The sequence below is a fragment of the Pan troglodytes genome, chromosome 12 (genome assembly GCF_028858775.2).
Source record: "Pan troglodytes isolate AG18354 chromosome 12, NHGRI_mPanTro3-v2.0_pri, whole genome shotgun sequence".
Taxonomy (NCBI): Eukaryota; Metazoa; Chordata; class Mammalia; order Primates; family Hominidae; genus Pan; species Pan troglodytes.
Window position 1 is genome coordinate 31,437,216 of NC_072410.2, and position 21,357 is coordinate 31,458,572.

General features: G+C 37.1%; 1 protein-coding gene across 1 annotated transcript in view; it reads left to right on the top strand.

Moving 5' to 3' along the window:
• Positions 1–21,357, top strand: part of LOC112207981 (ankyrin repeat domain-containing protein 20B) — a 42,282-nt gene that overhangs the window by 11,579 nt on the left and 9,346 nt on the right. The window contains 6 exon segments of the mRNA XM_054678010.2: positions 204–259; positions 6,795–6,825; positions 9,515–9,584; positions 13,531–13,615; positions 16,425–16,453; positions 16,541–16,613. Of these exon segments, the coding sequence (XP_054533985.1) occupies positions 204–259; positions 6,795–6,825; positions 9,515–9,584; positions 13,531–13,615; positions 16,425–16,453; positions 16,541–16,613 (344 nt within the window).

Sequence of the window (21,357 nt, forward strand, 5' to 3'; positions counted from 1 at the left end):
TATGAGTACTTCACTTTCTTTTCTTCTTTAATTATAAGCTTAATAAGCTTGTAAGCTTTACAAATTTGAAGTGTATGGGACATTAAAATTCTGATATTAGGTCTGATATTGCCTGAAAGGGTTTTGGAATTTAATATGTTTGGTAAATATTTTTTATTTCAGTATAAAAATAGCAATTTTATTTATTACTTTTGTATACGTAGAATTCAACAACAAATTTTGGAACATAAACAGAAGATACTTAAAAAGGAGAAATCAGGTAAGACTTCTGATTGTGAATTTCTTACTTCTCTTGGTGGTCCTACTCTTGATAAGAAAGTACAAAGTAAGATGTAAGATTAAGGTAGTTTCAGTCAAAAAAGACCAGTTTAAAAATATGTGTAAATTGAATGTGTATATATGTATATACATATGTAAATTTTTAAAATTTAACTTGTTTAGTTTGAAATTCAGATTTATTTAAGAAGGTAGTTGTAGCTAATTTATAATCTCAAACATTATTGTCTGAAAACATTCATTTATTTAATTATGATCCCTAAAATCCTATATAATATTTTTGCATAAATAAGAAAAAAGATTTTTAAGTTAGTATGTTGTATGTTTCCTCTATAGTCACATTATAACAAATTGGACTTGTTATACAAATGGATCTTCGATTTCATTTTTATAATAAATTGTTTATATTTAGTAAATAAATAACTACAATTGACCCATGAATAATGTGGGGGTGAGGGACTCTGATCCCTGTGCAGTTGAAAATCTGAGTATAACTTTTGATTCCTTCACCTTAGCTACTAATAGCCCACAATTGACTGGAAGCCTTCCTGATAACATAAACAGTTGATGAACACCTATTTTGTTTGTGCTGCATTATTATATACTGTGTTCGTACAATAAAATAAGCTAGAGAAATGAAGCTGTTAGAAAGGAAATCATCAGGAAAAACATATTGACTTTTCATAAAGCATAAGTAGTCCTGACAAAGGTCTTCATGATCTTCAGGTTGATTAGGCTGAGGAGGAAGAGGAGAGGTGGATCTTGCTGTCTCTCCATTGCAGAGGCAGAAGAAAATCTGCATATAAGTGAATCCCTGCAGTTGAAACCCTTGCTGTTCAAGGGTGAACTGTATTACATATTGATTTGTGTCACTAAGAAAGTAACTATCTTTAGAACCGGGAACTCAGCAATCCCTTTCTGGTACCATAAATAAATGGCAATAAGAACTGTAGAACTGAACCAGTGTGCACCCATACAAATAGGAGATTATTTTTTGAAGATAGCTACTGAGCACAGAAGATGGAAAAGCAATTCCTTTGTGAGAAGCACAAGTTATATTACATATTCGTACACAAGCAAAATGATTTTATCTGTCATAGTTTACATACGTACACATACACACATGCACATGTGCACACACCTGTGCACACAGACACAAAGTTAAAAGTCCTGCTGATTCTTAATGACCAAATCCAACTGTTCACAGAGAGCGGTGGATAATGCATCCTACTGTTTGGATGCAATTCTTTTGACTTTTTGACTTGTTTTATGATGAACTGCCTTTAATGGGTTTAAATCATGTTTTTAGTTTTATGAGAAATGAAGAAAAAGATTAGAAGCAAGTAAACAGGAACTCTGTGGTCAGTAGTAGACTATAATAGTATATTCAATAGTCATATGTTTTTCTCCAGTTATACAATTTACTTGAATGATGCACAATTAATTATTATTATCATAGGAGATGGGGTCTCTCTATGTTGCCTAGGCTAGAATACAGTGTCTATTCATTGCTGCAATCATAGCTGACTGTAGCCTTGAACTCCTGGGCTCAAGCAGTCCTCCTACCTCATCCTCCTGAGTAGCTGGGACTACAGTTTTGTGTGGTTACATCTGGCCTGATACACAATTATTTATTTGTTTGTTTATTTTTAATACAGGGTCTCCCTCTGTTGTCAGTACTGGTGTGCAGTGGTGCCATCTTGGCTCACTGCAACTTCTGCTTGCTGGCCTTAAGTGATCCTTTCACCTTAGCCTCCCAAGTAGCTGGGACTACAGGCATGCACTACCACACATGGCTAATTTTCTTTTTAAGGGTTTTTGTTTGTTTGTTTGTTTGTTTAATAGATGAGGTCTCACTATATTGCCGAGGCTGGTCTGGAACTTCTGGGCTCAAGTGATCCTCCTGCCTCAACCTCCCAAAATGCTTGGATTTACAAGTGTGAGCCACTGCACCTGGCCTTCAAAATTATTATAAAAAGGAATGAAGCCCAGTTTAGTTGCAGAAAATTGACCACTTTTTCATTTTTTTTTTCTCGAAACATTCATATTGTAGAACATATTGTCAATCACCCAGATTCTCTATTTTTTATTCGGATAAAAGAGGATTGCTGCTTATTTCACATTATTTTCTGACATTATTTTTTCATTTATTCCTTCTATGGCTTTATTCAATTGGATAGATATAGAAATACAAGAATCTCCAAGTCAAATATCAAGGCAAAAAAAGAAAAGAAAAACACATTAGGGAAAGTTATTCTGTGAAATAACCATCTGATTACAGTTACATGTATCATATCAACTTAATACAAATCTTACACAATGAATTTGTGTCAAGGTTTCCCAAGACCACCCCAGGTTTGGTGGTTCATTAGAAGGACTCACAGGACTCAGCAAATAGTCATACTCAGATCTTTAATTGATAACAAGGAAGAGGACAAGCAAAATTAGTAGAGGAAAAAGGTGCATGTGGTCAATTCTGGAGGAAACAAGGCACAAGCCTCCAGGAGTTCTGTCCTGTGGAGTTCCCGGGATCTGCTTAATTCTCCCAGGCTCACATTTTGACAACATATGTGCAGTGATGTCTACCAGTACCAGAGTCTCATTAGAGACTAAGTGCCCAAGTTTTTCTATGGAGGTTACTCTCCCTCACATGTACCCAAATTCCAGACTCTTACAAGGAAAGCAGCTGTTTAGAGTAAATACACTGTTTCTATAAGCACTTTAGACACAGTGAGCCATTCTTCTCAGGGAATGGTGGAAACCCTCCCATTTCCAATTTCCTAAACACCAGCCAAGGGCCAGCCTTGCATGCAGGCCTTTCTAAGGATGGATGGCAGCCTCTTGCCTGCTATATGAAATCTTTTCTGCACAACACTTGTAACCCCAACTTAATTTTTGGTGTTGTTTTAAAATTTCATTTTAATAACATAATATTATAAGATAAGGTAACTTGGTACTAATTTCTGTTGTATGATCCATCTTAAGTTGCAGTGCTGGTTACTTTTTTGACTTTTGGTGATGAACAGCTATTTGTATATAAGTTACCATAGCAATGTTAGGTAATTATTATCTGTCCTATTTATCTCATTAACCTTTCAGTAAAATTGTTAAATTAAATGAGCAAAATAATTTCTGAGTTAAAATTAGAATAAAAATTGCCTTTTATTTTGATTACATGAATAGTCTAGTTTTCATATTGTGCTAAATCCCTGTTTAGAATTATGAAATAAGATAAAATATTCAATTATTTTTATCAATATTTTCTTACCTAAGCATGCAATTAAATTTATTTATTTTATATATTTTATATAGTTCAATTTGAGAAGTAATGACCACATGTTGTTACTTTGGTCTTCAATGATCTCTAATTTTTAGGGTCACCGTGTCTTGCTTAAATATATCATAGTAACAGGTTCAGTGAATATCTTTATTTTTTATTTTATTTACTTATTTTTTTTGAGACGGAGTTTTGCTCTTGTTGCCCAGGCTGCAGTGCAATGACACAATCTTGGCTCATTGCAACCTCCACCTCCCAGTTTCAAATGATTCTCCTGCCTCAGCCTCCCAGGTACCTGGAACTAAAGGCATGCACAATCATGCCTGGCTAATTTTTTGTATTTAGTAGAGATGGGGTTTCACCATGTTAGTCAGGCTGGTCTCGAACTCCTGACCTCAGGTGATCCACCTACCTCGGCCTCTCAAAGTGCTGGGATTACAGGCATGAGCCACTGCCCCCAGCCATTTATTTATTTATTTTAATTGTTGTTCTGGAGATCGTGGGATGCATAGACAGTGAATATCTTTTTTGTTTTTTGAGATGGAGTCTCACTCTGTCTCCCAGGCTGCAGTGCAGTGGTGCGATCTCAGTTAACTGCAACCTCCGCCTTCTAGGCGCAAGTGATTCTCCTGCCTCAGCCTCCTGAGTAGCTGAAATTACAGGTGCCAGCCACCATGCCCAGCTAATTTTTGTATTTTTTATTAGAGATGAAGTTTTGCCATGTTGGCCAGGCCGGTCTTGAACTCCTGACCTCAGGTGATCCACCCACCTTTGCCTCCCAAAGTGCTGAGATTACAGGCATGAGCCACTGAGCCCAGCTGAATATCTTTTTTAAATCAATAACCTTATTTCTTAGAGCAGTTTTAGGTTCACAGCAAAATTGAGAGGAAGGTACAGAGATTTCTCATATATGCCATGCCTCCCACACACGCATAGGCTCCCCCATTATTACTATTTTCCACCAGAGAGTGGTACATTTGTTACAACTGATGAACTTACATTGACACATTATAATCATTCAAAGTTCATAGTGTACATCAGGCTTCACTCTTGATGCTGTACATTCTGTGAATTTGGACAAATGTATAATGACATGACATGTATCTATTACTGTAATATTATCGACAGAACAGTTTCACAGCCCTAAAAATTCTCTATGCTATGCGTGTTCATCTTTCCCTTTCTCCCTAGCAACTCGTGGCAACCATTGATGTTTACTCTGTCTTCATAGTTTCACTTTTTTCAGAAGAGTCACATAGTTGGAATAATACAGTGGATATCTTTTTGAATAGTTAAAAAATTAAAGCTCCATGGCAGTTGAATGTAGTCATTTAAGATGTTCTTTGTCCTTTTGTTTTTCTTTTGCTTCTTTATCATTGTAAAGAATGATATATTCTGATGACATATGCTTTACATACTTAGAAAATGTGATTTGTATAGATATGTGGCACATAATAGAAAGGGTTGAGGAAAAGGACACCGTGCTGTACCACACAGCACAAACTGGAGCAACTTGCTCTGTGAGGTGGGTCCAGATAGACTCTCTAGTAATGGAAGGGGACAAGTGCAAGGGGTTGTACTTTATAAAACTGGAATCACAAAGTCTTTCATACTTACCTTCGGTTGGAAATAAGACCAGGCAGTGAATGCCATAGGTAAATACATATGTTCCTCACTGATCCTCTTCCTTTGAGGGATGAGGTTGACAACAGCCTGTATTATGATGATGTGACTCACCTACAACTAGATTCTGTCATGAGGGATAGCAAGAGAGTTTTGCTTTCTGTGAAGTGAAAAAGAATTTTTTTTCCCCTACTAGGGAGAAGGGCAAGCACTGGAACATTCTGGTAGTAAAAGGGCATTGATGGTTTTCTTTCTATATATTTTTCACATCATATAGTACTGCCCAGCAGCCTACCACACCTCCCTGGTGTTTCTTCAGCTTCTCTCTGAATGTGAGGTGTGTGTGGTTCCTAGCGGATAAGCTCTTAAAGGAGTGATCTTTCCAGCGGTTTTTCTGTGGGAGGTAAAATGGCAGGTGAATTTGGGCCTTGCTATATGTAGGGCAGAGCAAATAGCTACAACTAAGTAAACCACCCAGCACCGTCCCCAAAGAGTAGTAGCCAGAGTAATACATTGATCTCTTTTGAGCTCTTTTCCACTAGCAGCTGGAAAGTCTTTGCAAGGATTCCTGTTTCTGGTCTGATTCCTATGTTTTGCTGACTTCTGGTGATAGGGTGTTTTATTCTGAACTGAGCAGTTTGAACTGAAGAGCTAGAGAGGCTGTGTTGTGTTATAACAAAATAAGTGCAGTAGCTCCCCCTTAACTGTGGGAGATACATTCCAAGACCCCCAGTGGATGCATGAAACCATGAATAGTACTGAATCACAAACTGTTTTTCCCTATACATACATATCTATGCTAAAGTTTAATTTATAAATTAAATTGAATCTGATGTTACCAGCAGATAGGGTGTGAGAATTGAATTGTGTCATCAGCAGGAATGATTGCTTACTTGTTGGTGGGGAAAAACCCTCCACATATTTGGTCACAGAAGCCTTCTTTGTTGATGATTGTTGCTGTGGTGTGACAGCAGAGAAAAATGTGTCAAGTATGTCTTTCTGCACATATAGTGGATAAGGGATACTACTGTATACTTTTTAATGGCACCTCATATTTTGGTCCAGAAATCATGCTCTTTGACACTGTTGACTCATCACACCTGTTCTGCTAACAATACCATTTTTACTCGATCTCATAGGGTTTGGCTAGGATGACTTGCATACTTCAGTTCACTTGTAGATACCAAATTTTAATAAATTTATTCTTCTTTGCATCTAATAAATACAAAGGGAAGAGTTCTTACTGCATTAATTACCTACCAATATGTATAACGAATGTTAATTCTAATAAGGTCCCAGGCATGCTCCCAAAGGAATGCTTTGTAACAAAGCATCAGTCTTATGCTTTAAAAAACCAAACCAAACCAAACCAAAAACAACAACAACAAAAAACAGGATCTAAAGCATACATACAAGTGTGCAGAATTTTTTTATGAAGGTAGAGTCTTACTGTGTTTCCCAGGCTGGTCTCAAACTTCTGGGCTCCTCAAGTGATCCTCCTGCCTCAGCCTCCCAAGTAGTTTGGATTAGAGGGATGCATCACTGTGCATACTTATGCTTTTAATATTCTGTACATTTATTATTGATTTAAAATGCATTTTACCTTTTTCTTTAATAGATGTTGGAAGTTCTGATGAATCTGCAGTCAGGTAGGATTTTATAGATTTAAAAAATTATGTTAACTAAGAAAATATAGATGGAAGAAACGAATATCTGTTGAGTGTTGTATTGTGGGCTAGACATCCTAATATGTTCTATGCATTTATCATCTCATAAAGCCATCACAACATCTGTCTTCCTATAACCTGCTGTTTATTAAATAAACAACTATGGATTAGAGCTGATTAATTGCCTCATGATCCCATAGTTAACAAAGTAGCTGGCCTACAGTTTGACCATCAGCCTGCCTGCCTTCCAAATCCTGTCTCTTGCTCCTCAGCATAGATTGACAGATATCTGTGCAGCCCTTGGATCAAGGTATAGGTCTGAATCAGATTAGTCAGATTCATTAATTTGATTAATGTCTAAATTAATGAGAGTTTAAATACCTTGAACTCTCATTTAAGTTTATCATTAGAATGTGGTTAGTCCAAGAGTTTGTCCTAATAAATTTGACAATTTCAGTGGTAACCAGTATCTTATTTTTACCATCAAAGGCTCTAGGGCAGATCTTACTTAGCTTTGGCCATAGGGGTGTAAGTTTTACAAAAGCAAGTTTAGGCAAGTCTTAGAGACAAATTATTTGACTTCCCAGTTTGGTTTTCCATTTAGGCAAGTATTTCTGCTTACTTCCACAATACATTTTTTAGTCTTGTTGCTTTTTCCATGACTTTTCTATAATCTTGTCTTCATTTTTAAAAACTTTCTTCTCTGCTTTTCTTGGTATTTCTTTTGTTCTATTATTTTTTCAAACTCTGCTGGCTATGTATTCTAAGTTTTTCTATAGATAGTATCAAGAGGACGTAGAATTACAGAATTTTAAGGAATCTTGGAATGAATTAAAATACCTTCTAGTATTTTTACCTGTGTTGAACATTCTGGTCAAATGATTCTCTAGATAGAGAATGTGAGGCTCAAAGAGATTAGGATGCTTTTTTTTAGACATAGGAATTGGCAGAAATGAGATTTGAACTCATGTTAAAGCCCAGTACTCTTGCTTCTTTTTATATCCTATTGGCGTGTGTTTTAATAATACAAACGGGAGTGAGTCTGTGGGTAGAATGAGAATGGAATTAGCTGGTGAACCCAATGGAAGTAGATAAGAATGGAACGAGCAGGGGAAGTCCAAGTTTGAAGATAAACAACACTGGATTGTATAGGAGTACAGACTCTTCTATAAGAGATCAAAATATTGGGGTTTATGACAAGTTTGATAAAGATAAATTATAAAAATGAAGGACACAAGATGTTGGGAATTATCTACAAAGGCACATTAAAATAGAAGGTTCAAGGGAGCTCTAAAAAGTTTGCTGTTTTTTTTTAATTCAAGGACTGACAAACTTGAAGATTTTTACTGAAAGATGCTAAAACATTTTGAGACACTGGGAGGAGTGTCTGCAGCAGATAGAAATGTGGTGTCATCTATTTCCATCCTGACTTACAAAGGGGTGGCTTAGAGCCCCTGGAGTAGTAAGGGGCTGGAGATTGCTGAACTACATAGATCTGTGGCCCAGTACAAGTGTCTCCTCACCTCTGCCTCTTTTCCCGATTCACTGATGTCCTTCCCATGTCCATGTGGGCTGGGTCAGGGGCATGATTGGCTGGCAAATCAGTCATGGAGTTCAGTTGGGTAGTTGGTAGTGTGTCTAGCTGGGGGCAGGTGATGGAGACTCCAGTTAGCTTGTTTTTCAGGAGCAGGGATATAGAGAGCTCCTACTCCTGGTCATTTGAGGCCATCCTTTCAGGAATCTTTGCTTTCATAGACTGAAGATTTAAAGATTGAAGACTTCTGTGGAGCCCTTCAGAAGTGGAATCTGGAATTGGGAGCCCATAGGAAGACAGATACTTAGAGAGTACTTAGGGAAATAGAGGTGCAACTACCAGGACTCTGTTTTTTTCTGGCAGTCTCTCTCCTTGGGTGTCTGAGTGCCTATGAAAAGTTTTAAGGGCTTGCTAGTTTATGTGGACCTGAATAAGGTAGGACCTATAGGGTGAAAATAATGGGATTTTATAATTGTTAATATTTCAATCTTTCTGGGAAAAGTATTCTCAATAAGAACATACACCTTTGTTATTTGACTTCTGTACATTTAGCTTTCATACATTTCAAATATTGTAGGGGCTTTCCTGTACTGATTTAGGGCAAAGGAAAGCAATAGGACCTTCCTAAGTGGGTTCCATGCTGAGGAATCAAGACTGCCATTCTGAAGTGATGCAGATTAGTCTTTTATCCAGAGACAGATCATGGAAAAGAGACAGTGGATCTTTCTACCTTGTTTTAGGTCATCAGTTTTCTTCCAGTTTAGGTAACAAAATTTATGTCATCCATTAATTGAATTTTAAGTTTAGCTTCAGGACAGATAATTTGTGAGGGCAAATCATTGTCAGGCTCTGCCAATTTATTGACTGTCACTATTTGTTATAAAGCTCAAGGTTAGTTTTCATTGAATATTTTATAGATTTAGACAGGTGGAGGCAGAAATAGGTAACTAAAATCTATTTTTAGAACAGAGGACATATTTTAATTATATCAAGAATCACTATTTAATATATAGATTGCTGACCTTTCCCCAGATTATGGTTTCCTTTTTTGAGGGGGAAGCTGGATATAAACTGGCAGTTAAAAAAATTGTAAAGAAATCAACTTGCTCATTTTCGTTGTGTATTTTTGCTCTCAAGCATTTTCCATGAACTGCGTGTGGATTCATTGCCTGCATCGGATGACAAAGACTTGAGTGTTGCTACTAAGGTAAAGTGGTCTCTTGTAAAATTAATTTTCTCACTCTGAATGTACTTTTGCAGAGTATTTACTTTTCAAATTTAGCAGTGGTTTACCTATCATTGTTTTATGGTGGTAATGGAAAGTTGGTCAGAGAAAAACATACATATGGCTAGTTGATTCAAAAAATGTGTTTAACTTTGGTAACTAACAAAGATTGATAAGTACTGTGACAGGGTGGGAGCTGAAAAAAAATGAATTGGAAAATTAGTAGTGACAGGAAAATCACATTAGGAAACGCTTTCTCCAATAGAGGAAATATGAAATTTGGTTAAGGTTTATTTGGATAAATACTAATACTTTGACTTTTAAATCATACGAGTGTGACTTTCTTAATATTTATGCCTGTATAAATCTTCAGTGGATCAAATTATTTGCAGTAATCATGGGATCCTCCTGGTGATTTTTAGTGGCAAAAATATTCAGCACATAGCATATAGCTTTTGTTCTTGGAAACTTATTATTTTGGTATCATATTGTTTTTACGAGAGATTGTTTTTCTACTTATATTATTGGTTCTGTAGTGAGACAAAAAAATTAAAAATTGTAGAAAAATAACTGAGTGTGGTGGTGTACACCTGTAGTCCCTGCTACTTGGGAATTTGAGGCAGGAAGATTGCTTGAACCCAGGAGTTTGAGAACAGCCTGGGCAACATCGTATCTGATTTAAAAATATAAATTGTGGAAATATAGAAATTTAAATTTATGTTCTCAAAATGTGTATTGCAAAGGAATTTTTGTGTGGTTTATGAGTTGTCCATGAAGAGTTTATATAAGGCACTTCATCTAATTGAATAACATGTATTTTGCTGCAAATAACCAGTTCTAGAAGCAGAGACTCTTAATACCAACGGATGGTAAGACTTTATCATCATAATTTTGTCATTGTAGTTTATTTAAAATATTTATTTCACCAGGTGTGGAGACTCACCTGTAATCCCAGCAGTTTTGGAGGCCGAGGTCAGTAGATCACCTGAGTTCAGGAGTTCAAGATCAGCCTGGCCAACGTGGTGAAACCCTGTCTCTAAAAAAAAAACAAAAACAAAACAAAACAAAACAAAACAAAAGCAGAAAAATTAACCAGGCGTGATGGTGCATGCCTGTAATCCCAGCTGCTCAGGAGGCCAAGGTGGGAGAATCGCTTGAACCCGGGAGGCAGAGGTTGCAGTGAGCCAAGATCACACCATTGCACTCCAGCCTGAGTGACAGAGCAAGACTACATCTTAAAAAATAAAATAACCACTCAAAGTCCTCATATCATATTCTGAAATTTTGAATTTCAGAAGGTTTTCTATTTAGTTGTTTAAATAATCATTGGAAGCTCCTGCATACCATAAGCTACTGGAGGTCAGCAAACATATTTGTGTGTATCCTGGAGTACCTAGAATACAGTCTTCCATGTAAGAAGCATTTTACTTGTTGTTTTTTGAGATGGGGTTTCACTCTGTCCCCCAGGCTGGAGGGCACTGGTGAGAGCTTGGCTCACTCCGATCTCCATTTCCTGGGCTCAGGTGATCCTCACACCTCAGCCATCCCAGTAGTTGAAACAGTAGAGCTATGTCACCATAGACCTGTGTCACCATGCTCAGCTGAGTTTTGTAGAGACAGGGTTTTGCCTTGTTGCCCAGGCTGGTCTTTAACTGTTGGGCTCAAGTGTTCTGCCTGCCTCAGCCTCTCAAAGTGCTGGGTTACAGGCATAAGACATTCAGCCTTAATAGTTGTTTAATCTGAATAAATAGACAAATGAATTTTTATATAATGGAATGTTATAAGTAATATAATAAACCTAATGTATCTAATAATTAAATATTGTATTTAAAATATTGCTTACATTGTATTTTTTAATATTTAAGGGTGTATAAGTTTTGATATGTTATGTTGAGAAATTATGCCGTAATTAAAAAGGAAATAAAATAGAAATAGGTCATCAGTAGCAAAGAGGGTTACAATATATTTTCTAGTATAATTCAACTGGAATCTTAACATTGAGATTTTAGATTAACATTTCTTAAGCTTTTTATTAGCTCCAACTCATATTCTATTAAATATACCTTTTCAAGCCATACATTACTCTTTATTATTATTATACTGTAAGTTCTAGGGTGCATGTGCACAATGTGTGGGTTTGTTACATGTGTATACATGTGCCATGTTGGTGTGCTGCACCCATTAACTCATCATTTACATTAGGTATATCTCCTAATGCTATCCCTCCCCCCTTCCTCCACCCCACGACAGGCCCCAGTATGTGATGTTCCCCATCCTGTGTCCAAGTGTTCTCATTATTCAATTTCCACCTGTGAGTGAGAATATGTGGTGTTTGGTTTTCTGTCCTTGTGACCGTTTGCTCAGAATGATGGTTTCCAGCTTCATCCATGTCCTTACAAAGGACATGAACTCATCCTTTTTTATGGCTGCATAGTATTCCATGGTGTATATGTGCCACATTGTCTTAATCCAGTCTATCATTGATGGACATTTGGGTTGGTTCCAAGTCTTTGCTATTGTAAATAGTGCCGCAATAAACATACGTGTGCATGTGTCTTTGAGCAGCATGATTTATAATTCTTTGGGTATGTACCCAGTAATGGGATGGCTGGGTCAAATGGTATTTCTAGTTCTAGATCCTTGAGGAATCACTATACTGTCTTCCTCAAAGGATGAACTAGTTTACAGTCCCACCAACAGTGTAAAAGTACTCCTATTTCTCCACATCCTCTCCAGCACCTGTGGGTTCCTGACTTTTTAATGATCATCATTGTAACTGGTGTGAGATGGTATCTCATTGTGGTTTTGATTTGCATTTCTCTGATGGCCAGTGATGATGATCATTTTTTCATGTGTCTGCCATACATTACTCTTTAGAATTCTGGTGACCAATTTTTTTCTGGGTGGAAAGCTGATTGAAAGTTCTAGTTTTCTCTTCTCTTATAATAATGTTCTTTCAGGTAGTGGTTGATGACCATATTTAGCTAATTGAATGTCTTATAGTAATAAACTCTATCACACAAGTACTTACAAAAAACTAATTGTAGCATAAATATTAATTAGTATTATCAGGGATATGAAAGAGCAAAAGGCTCTGTTATAGATCTATTTCCCCATGTACTTTATTGTACTTCATGCTGTTTCTTCTCTTTCTTGGCTTAAGCTCATATTTCATTGACCAATTAGGTTTGTTTTTTGTTTGTATCTCTCTTCGTTCTCACATTTTAAATTGAAATTTTTGGGGAGTCAGGGTCTTGCTCTGTTGCCCATGCTGCAGTGTAGTGGCATGATCTTGGCTCACTGCAGTATCCACCTGTCAGGCTCAAGTGATCCTCCCACATCAGCTTCCCAAGCAGCTGGGACTACAGGCACACACCATCATGCCTGACTCCTTTTGGTATTTTTTGAGCAGAGATGTGTTCTCATTATGTTGCGCAGGCTGGTCTCAAACTCCTGAACTCAAGCAATCCACCCACGTTGGCCTTGCAAAGGGCTGAGATTACAAGTGTGAGCCACCATGCCTGGGCAGCATTGAGACTGATTTAAAGAAATTGATTAGGGCTGGGTGTGGTGGTGCACACTGCTTATCTCAACACTTTGGGAGGCAGAAGTGGAAGATTTACTTGAGCCCAGGAGTTTGAGACCAGCCTGGGCAGTATAATGAGGCCTTGTCTCTACAAAGATAACAATAAAAACATTAGCATGGCATGATGGTACACACCTGTAGTTCCAGCTATTCAGGAAGTTGAGGTGGGAAGATTGCTTGAGGTCAGGAGTTTGAGACCACAGTGAGCCATAATCAGGCCTCTGCATTCTAGCCCTGGGTTGACAGAGTGAGACCCAGTTTCATAAAAAGAGATTGATAAGAAACTCTTGATGCAACTCATTATAATTTTAAAATGGAAACTAATTCTTGATATTACCTTAGCAGTGTGTCCCCGAGAAAGTGTCAGAGCCTTTACCTGGACCTTCGCATGAAAAAGGAAACAGAATAGTCAATGGACAAGGAGAAGGTGAGAACCGTATTTTATTTAAAAAGTCATTTGATGGAGGCCGGGTGCGGTGGCTCACGCCTGTAATCCCAGCACTTTGGGAGGCCGAGGCGGGCGGATCGCGAGGTCAGGAGATCCAGAACATCCTGGATAACATGGTGAAACCCCATCTCTACTAAAAATACAAAAAGCTAGCCAGGTGTTGTTGTGGGCGCCTGTAGTCCCAGCTACTCAGGAGGCTGAGGCAGGAGAATGGCTTGAACCCGGGAGGCAAAGCTTGCAGTGAGCGGAGATACCACCACTGCATTCCACCCTGGGCAACAGAGCGAGACTCCGTCTCAGAAAAAACAAAACAAAAAAAGGTCATTTGATGGAATGTTTCTTGAAAATATGAGCACTAATAGAGTGTAATAGCTAAAGAAAGTGTCTTATTAACTGTATAATAAGTAAAGGAGAAGTGAAATGGTGATAAGTTGTGTGTCTAACCAAGGGTCAGCAGTTGATTCTATCGGGAGTACCACTAAAGTAGCTGAGTTATGAGTTCCATTTTAAGATACTGTAAGACCTGAGGCAAGTCAGGAGAGAGGGAAGAGGAAATGAATAAAGAGAAAGAAAGAATGAGGACAGCGGAGTGTACATGGAATAAATAAAAAAGCATATGCAGAGGTAAGTAATAGAGGATAGTAAAGGCAAATTGATCTGTAGAAGAAGGAAGAACATGGTGTTAGAAACAGGAAAGAAGATAAAGTGAGCTTCCAGTACGAAAATGTATCAGAGAATTAGAATAACATTTTCCTTCTCTTGCTGTCATCCTCACTACTGGGGAGGCATTAAGGATTGAGGCACCTCACCACACAGACCTGTGTTTTGTCTACCATAGATGAACATCACCAAAAATGGTCAGCCATGTATAGCTATAATTTGTTTTTATAGAAAATGTTGTAACCTCATAGGATAGTATCATATAGGCCAAATTAACATAATTGAATAGTGTTGGGTGATTTATGGAGAATAAATTAATTTGAGAAGTTATTGCCTGATTAAAAGTTCATTAGAAACATTATGGCTTACAATGTAGTATTAAATTGAGGGACATAATAGGGAAGAAATCGAGGCTAGGGCAAAAGGGCAATTAGGGTAAACCAATATGGAAGCACATCAGTGTAGAACAGGGCATTCAAATTGTCATGAATTAGTTGAGGAGCTTCTGGAAGGTGCACATTCTGATTCAGCAGGTATGGGAGTCTGCATTTCTCATGAGTACTCAGGTGATTTTGGTGCTGGTCCTTGGACACAGCTCTGAATAGCAAGGGAATAGCCTTCCTTTAAAGAACTCTGGAAAAAGAACCATTGGAGAGCAATTTAAAAAATAACAGAATCCAGGGAAAGCATTAATTTCCTTTTATTTCTGAGCATGATTCTAGCCACAGAGGAAGGAGAATGAGATGAAAACAGAGAGATTACAGGTGTATACTACTGCTGAATACAGATGAAAAAAGTGGTCACAATTATCCATAAAAAGCAGTTAGGAAGGGAAGCATCAGGATGACAGTTCTAAAAATCAATTTTTCAAAGGAAGAGGGATTGTGAAAGGACACGGAGGGAGGAAAGAAAGACATTTGCTGGGGTCTTGGGAGTTGAAGCCAAGTAAACTTGAGACAGCTCACTTCCAGTTGCTTCAGCATATGCCCAGTCTCACAAAAGAGGTTATTGCTGTGGAGAGTACTGGAGGCAGGAGGGAGTGCTAGAGTTGGGGTAAACCACAGCAGCTCATTTCACTTGATAACTGTCAGGCCTCAGAGAGAGAAGTTTCACTGACATGAGGGAATAAGATGTGATTAAGTTGCATATAGATGCTTTGGCTAATTTTTTTTGAGACAGCCAGTTCTTTGATATGATAGCTGTTTTATAAAAGTCCTTTACAGTGTAAGATAATACACCAAACTTAGTTAATTTTAGAAGCAATCATATTATAAAATTCATTCTGTGAATACCAAAATTCTCTTTTTCAATAAATACTGCACTGATTTTGAAATATAAATATGTATTCATATCCAGCAAGTCTGTGGTAATTCAGTGTTTTCTTTTTTGATAAATATTTTGATATCGGAAGCTTATTTGACATGGTTTATTTTATGTGTTTTATGGACCGCCTTGCATGAGTGGATCAAGGAGCTCTAATTCAAGGCCAAATGAGGGGACAGGAGAAATGTAGGTGCTGCGGTAGCCCATGTGATCATGGGAAAAATGAGTAGTTTGATTAGCTGTCATTTCGTAAGTGTGTATACTAGCTGATCAATGTAGAACACTTTCTTTGATGAGAGGTGAATCATACATTCACCTGAACTGTCATCCCAACTGTGTATTTCCTCAGTGACAAGACAAGGGGAATGTGTTTGTGGCATGCTGGCAGCAATGCCTCTGATGTGTTGAGTTAAAATACTCTGTACATTCACCATGAGCTTTGACGTCGATTCCCTCAGGTTTGATTTGTTCCTCTGTTTAATGGTCCCTTTTCTCCTCATCAGTCCACGTGTTCACGGTGATATCCATGCTTTTCTATTTTAGGTATAGGCATTTGAAACATAATCTCACTACTGAAATGTAAACTGTGCATTTTAGGAATCCTATATTCCTATTTTCCTCATTATGTTTCTGTCATGTTGCTGTCCTAGGCAATGAAAAGAAGCCAAGAAGAACCCTCAAAACCTTAAGTAATTATTTTTATAGCCAGGCATGAGAATTCAGCTCGATAGTACCACTGCATGAATGTTTGGTTGGCCCTGTCATACTTACATATAATTGATGACATATCCCCTTTGCTTTGTAGGGCCTCCTGCAAAACATCCTTCCTTGAAGGTAATTAATTATGTATATTTTTGAATCACTCCGTGTTGTATAAAATATATATGATTTATGAATCATTTTCTTTTAAAACCCATTCAGCCTAGCACTGGAGTGGAAGATCCTGCTGTGAAAGGAGCAGTACAAAGAAAGAATGTACAGACATTGAGAGCAGGTACATTTAATGGAATACTGGAAATAAGTACATTCAATGATTGGAAGTACTCACATTATTCTTATTCCTAATTCTATTTGTTCAAAATTGAATGGAAGGCATTGACATAAATGTTATTGTTGGTATCCATATTTGAATAAAAATAAATTTAGAAGCATAAAAAAGATTTTAAAAATGTAAGCTTTAACTCAGATGTTTCTCTTTTAATGTTTTGAATAGCATGAAGTTTTCAGTATAAAATTTTTATACCTGTCAGGGATTCAAAGCAGTGAATTTTGAGACTCTAAGATATTTCCAGTGAGTTAAGTGCTACTTGGAGTTCTGATCTTTACCTAGAGGAAAGCTTTACTTATTAACATGTCAGATTCTGTTTTAACTTTAGAGGCTTGCTGCTAGTGTTATTACACTGATGATCTGAAGCCAATCAGATGTTCTAATGAGCAAGACTGTGTGTGTAGGTGTATATATAGCTGTGTGTATGTATGTGTTTGTGGCATCTTTGACTATTAAAAATGAGGAAAGTAATGATTCATTTGTAACTGGTAGACACAGTCTTTTAAAATGGTGATTTTGAGACTTTTTGGTGTTAAGGTTTTTAAAACATGATTGCATAGAGGCTACCGACATCATAAGTTGGTTGTTTTTCATTTCAATGCCCTTTTGAAATCTTTAACTATATTGCGATGCTCAGAAATAATATGCAGAATTTTTTATTTGTGTCCCAAAATGGTATGTGAGTGGTTATACACTTTACATACCTTTCTGCCACTTTCTTTGGTGTATTTTGTATTATATTTTCCAGATGTATCCACATTGATATGATTATCTCTGGTTTAATTCATTTTACACTTTTCATTGTATTCCCTTATACCACTTTACCACATTTAGTTAGACTCTCCTGTTGCTGATAAATGAAGAAAGAAAGAAAAATAAAAATAATGTCAGATTAAGTGGGCTTTTCTTTAATCAGTTTGTATTTATTAATATTTACTATATGAGAGTTTAAAGTTGAAAAGTTCAGAATACAAGCATGCACCACCATATTTTATAAATGCCCTTAGAACTGTGACTCATGAGCCTTTAGCCTATGAAGTTAGGACGATTCATTTCTCTGAAGAAGTTTGTTGTGCTGTTCTCAGAAAAGAAAACTGAAAATAGCAAATGATATTGTCTTATTTGACCTCTTGGACATCTTTGAATGAAACTGCAACTCCAGGGATACTCAGATCAAAATTCAGAACTAATGTTTTGAACAATATAGTTTGTGAATGTCCAGTGGATCATGAGCCCTTGATGGGAAAATGACCTTTCAAGTTTCACTTTTGCATTTTTTGCTCTTTTCCTTGACTTGTCTTAAAAGCTTAAATTCAACCGTTTTATTTTTACAGAAACCAGAATATAACTTTTAAAATTTATGTCTGTCCTGTCTCACGGTGTTGTGTACTCTTCAGATCTTGTGTGAACATAGACTTATGTGGGAACAATTAGGTTTTTTGTTTGTTTGTGTTTTTGAGACAGAGTCTTGCTCTGTCACCAAGGCTGGAGTGCAGTGGCTCGGTCTTGACTCATTACCACCTCTGCCTCTCGGGTTCAAGCAATTCTCCGGCCTCAGCCCCTCGAGTAGCTGATACTACCTGCATGTGCTACCATACCCTGCTAAATTCTCTATTTTTAGTAGAGATGGGGTTTCACCATGTTGGCCAGGCTGCTCTCAAACTCCTGATCTCAGGTGATCTGCCTGCCTCAGCTTGCCAGTATGCTGGGATTACAGGCAGGAGCCACTGTGCCAGGTACAAATAAGATTTTTAAGGCTATTATATTTTATACAATTCTTTGGTCTGTGAATTCTGAAGGTATTCATGCATTGAGGGAAGATCATCTCAGTGTAATGAAAGCAGTTTTTAATGTATATTCATTAAAATTTTTTTTGAATTTTTTGTCTCTAGTACACAGAAACACACAATATTGTCATGGGTATTTGACCTTAATGTGTTTATGCACAAACTTAGTTATTCAAATATTTTCTTATCCCTGAAGAATCCTAATTATTAATAAAAAAATTTCTCATGGAAAACAACATATATAATAGAGATTGTTGAGTGATAAAGTAAATTGTAGTAAATAACAGAAGCTTAGAACAAGTTAAGTAAACTTGTCTGAGTTAATAGCAATTACAGGACTTTTAAAATACATTAGACCATGAGGGAGTAGTGTGTTTGTGGGGTACAGGACATCATGGTCCTGCTTCAGTGAAGAAAGAACTTTTACACCTTATTACAATTCGTATTACTATTTACATTCTAATAAAAACTTTATTTTCAGATATTTTAGATTATGTTTCTACTAGTTGAACCATCAATAGTAAGACTTTTCAAAGATTTGGGAAATTATGAGTTGATGATAAATATCTGTATCACCATCCATGATCAAAAATCAGACAGCAACTACAAGACTTTGGACACGCGAACTTCATAGTTAAAGAAAGGATTAATCTTGGAGCTGTGTTTTTATCAGGGAATTATACTCTTCATTACCTCTGTGAATCGCAGTTATTAGAGTAGAAAGAGAGCAAAGAAGGGAAACAAACATAGAAAATTTTATTCTAGATTACCTCAGTTGGCTTCATGCTACCATAGTTCTAGCTTTTAAAAAGTCATTTTGTGGTCAAATGTACTTTGTGTTTACTCCCTTTATGCAGCCTACAACCAAACAGAATGCTTCTTAGCAAGGCATTTGTATTCTTCCCTTAAGGAAAGCAACATATAAATAACAAAGAGAATGAGGAGAAAGAGTAATTTCATTGAAGTTGGTATTTAACATAAATTTGTGTGCGGGTACCATGATTATATTTAGAATTTTGGGCCTGGAATAGAAAACCAGCTAGACGTCTACAGATTTCCTACTCAAACACAATGTGCCTTTGTTTTATTTTTACATCTCTAATTTTGCAATTATTAGGTACAACTGTATGCATTGTCACTAAAAATATTAAATATTAAATAATATTTAATATTTAATATTTTTAGTGACAAATATTAAATAATGCCTATGGCAAAACCAAATATTAAATAATGCCTATGGCTTTCTGTATTATAATGTTGATTTCCCCAATATTAACGGGAACCATTGAGCGTTTGCCTTGTGGTGTCTCCTCAGCTGTATTCACACATTCCATCACCTTGTCTTAATGGATAATCATGCACTATGAGTATGGGTTTTCAGAAGAGCTGTATCATTTAAAGATAACACAGGAGCATCAAATTTAATTCTGCTAGAATACCTGGTCTATTGATTAACTGCAGCTAATATGGGGTCTACTTCACATACAAGTTAAATTCAGTGCCCTTAATCAGTCATATGATCAGGTCAACAGTAATAAATTATGCAATATTTTTTCACCCCTATAGTTTTAATTTCTTTTTCCCCTTATGTCTAGAATTAACATTTTATTTTACAAAACATGATGATAATCTTCTAGAGTAGTGATGACGAAGTATAAATGCAAGGTTTCTTACCTATGCAAATGACTTGTTTGCTTCTATTTTCTCATGAGCTTGGTAGATCCAGGAAACAGAACTTTTAAAACAAAATCCCCATATGTGGCTGGGCGCGGTGGCTCGTGCCTGTAATCCCAGCACTTTGGGAGGCTGAGGCGGGCAGATAACCTGAGGTTGGGAGTTTGAGACCAGCCTGACCAACATGGAGAAACACATCTCTACTAAAAACACAAAATTAGCTGGGCATGGTGGCACATACCTGTAATTCCAGCTACTCGGGAGGCTGAGGCAGGAGAATCACTTGAACCTGGGAGGCAGCAGTTGTGGTGAGCTGAGATTGCACCACTGCACTTCAGCCTGGGAAGCAAGAGTGAAACTCCATCTCAAACAACAACAACAACAACAACAACAACAACAACAGCAGCAGCAGCAACAACCACCACAAAACCCAAATGCATTTCCTTGGCACAGTAAAACTGAAACAGAAAAAGGGTAAAGTAAATACAAGTAACTGAAACAGTTTATGTATATTATTTTACTTCTCATTTGATAAAATTTGTAAAGTAATGAGCAGAGTGTATTTCTCCAGGGACCCAGATATATACATTTATTCATTCAATAAAAATTCGTTCTTATAATGGCCACTGATACTTGTATCCTAAATATTTCTGAAAACATCTCCTCAGGACTGCATCATCTTTGCAACACTGCCTTATATTTTATCTTTGTTCATTGATTTATATGCCTCAGAATTTTATGCTCCTCACAATAATTAGAGTTAATTATCTCTAATGCAAATAGATCTGTGAAGCACTCCTGAATACCTATGTCCAAGCATCTTAAAGTTTTATATAAGGATTTCAGAAACTGATTTCTGGGTTGGGCATGGTGGCTCGTGTCTATAATCCCAGCACTTTGGGACGCTGAGGCAGGTGGATCATTTGAGGTCAGGAGTTCAAGACCAGCCTGGCCAACAAGGCGAAACCCCATCTCTAATAGAATACAAAAATTAGCAGGTGGTAATGACACATGCCTGTAATCTCAGCTACTTGGGAGGCTGAGGCAGGAGAATTGCTTGAACCTGGGAGGCCGGGTTGCAGTGAGCCAAGATCATGCCACTGCACTCCAGTCTGGGAGACAGAGTAAGACCTTGTCCCAAAAAAAGAAAAGAAAAGGAAACTGATTTCTGCCCAAATCTCCATCTGTAGCCCTTTCCCCATCTGCCTTTTTCTCTGGAATTACTGAGC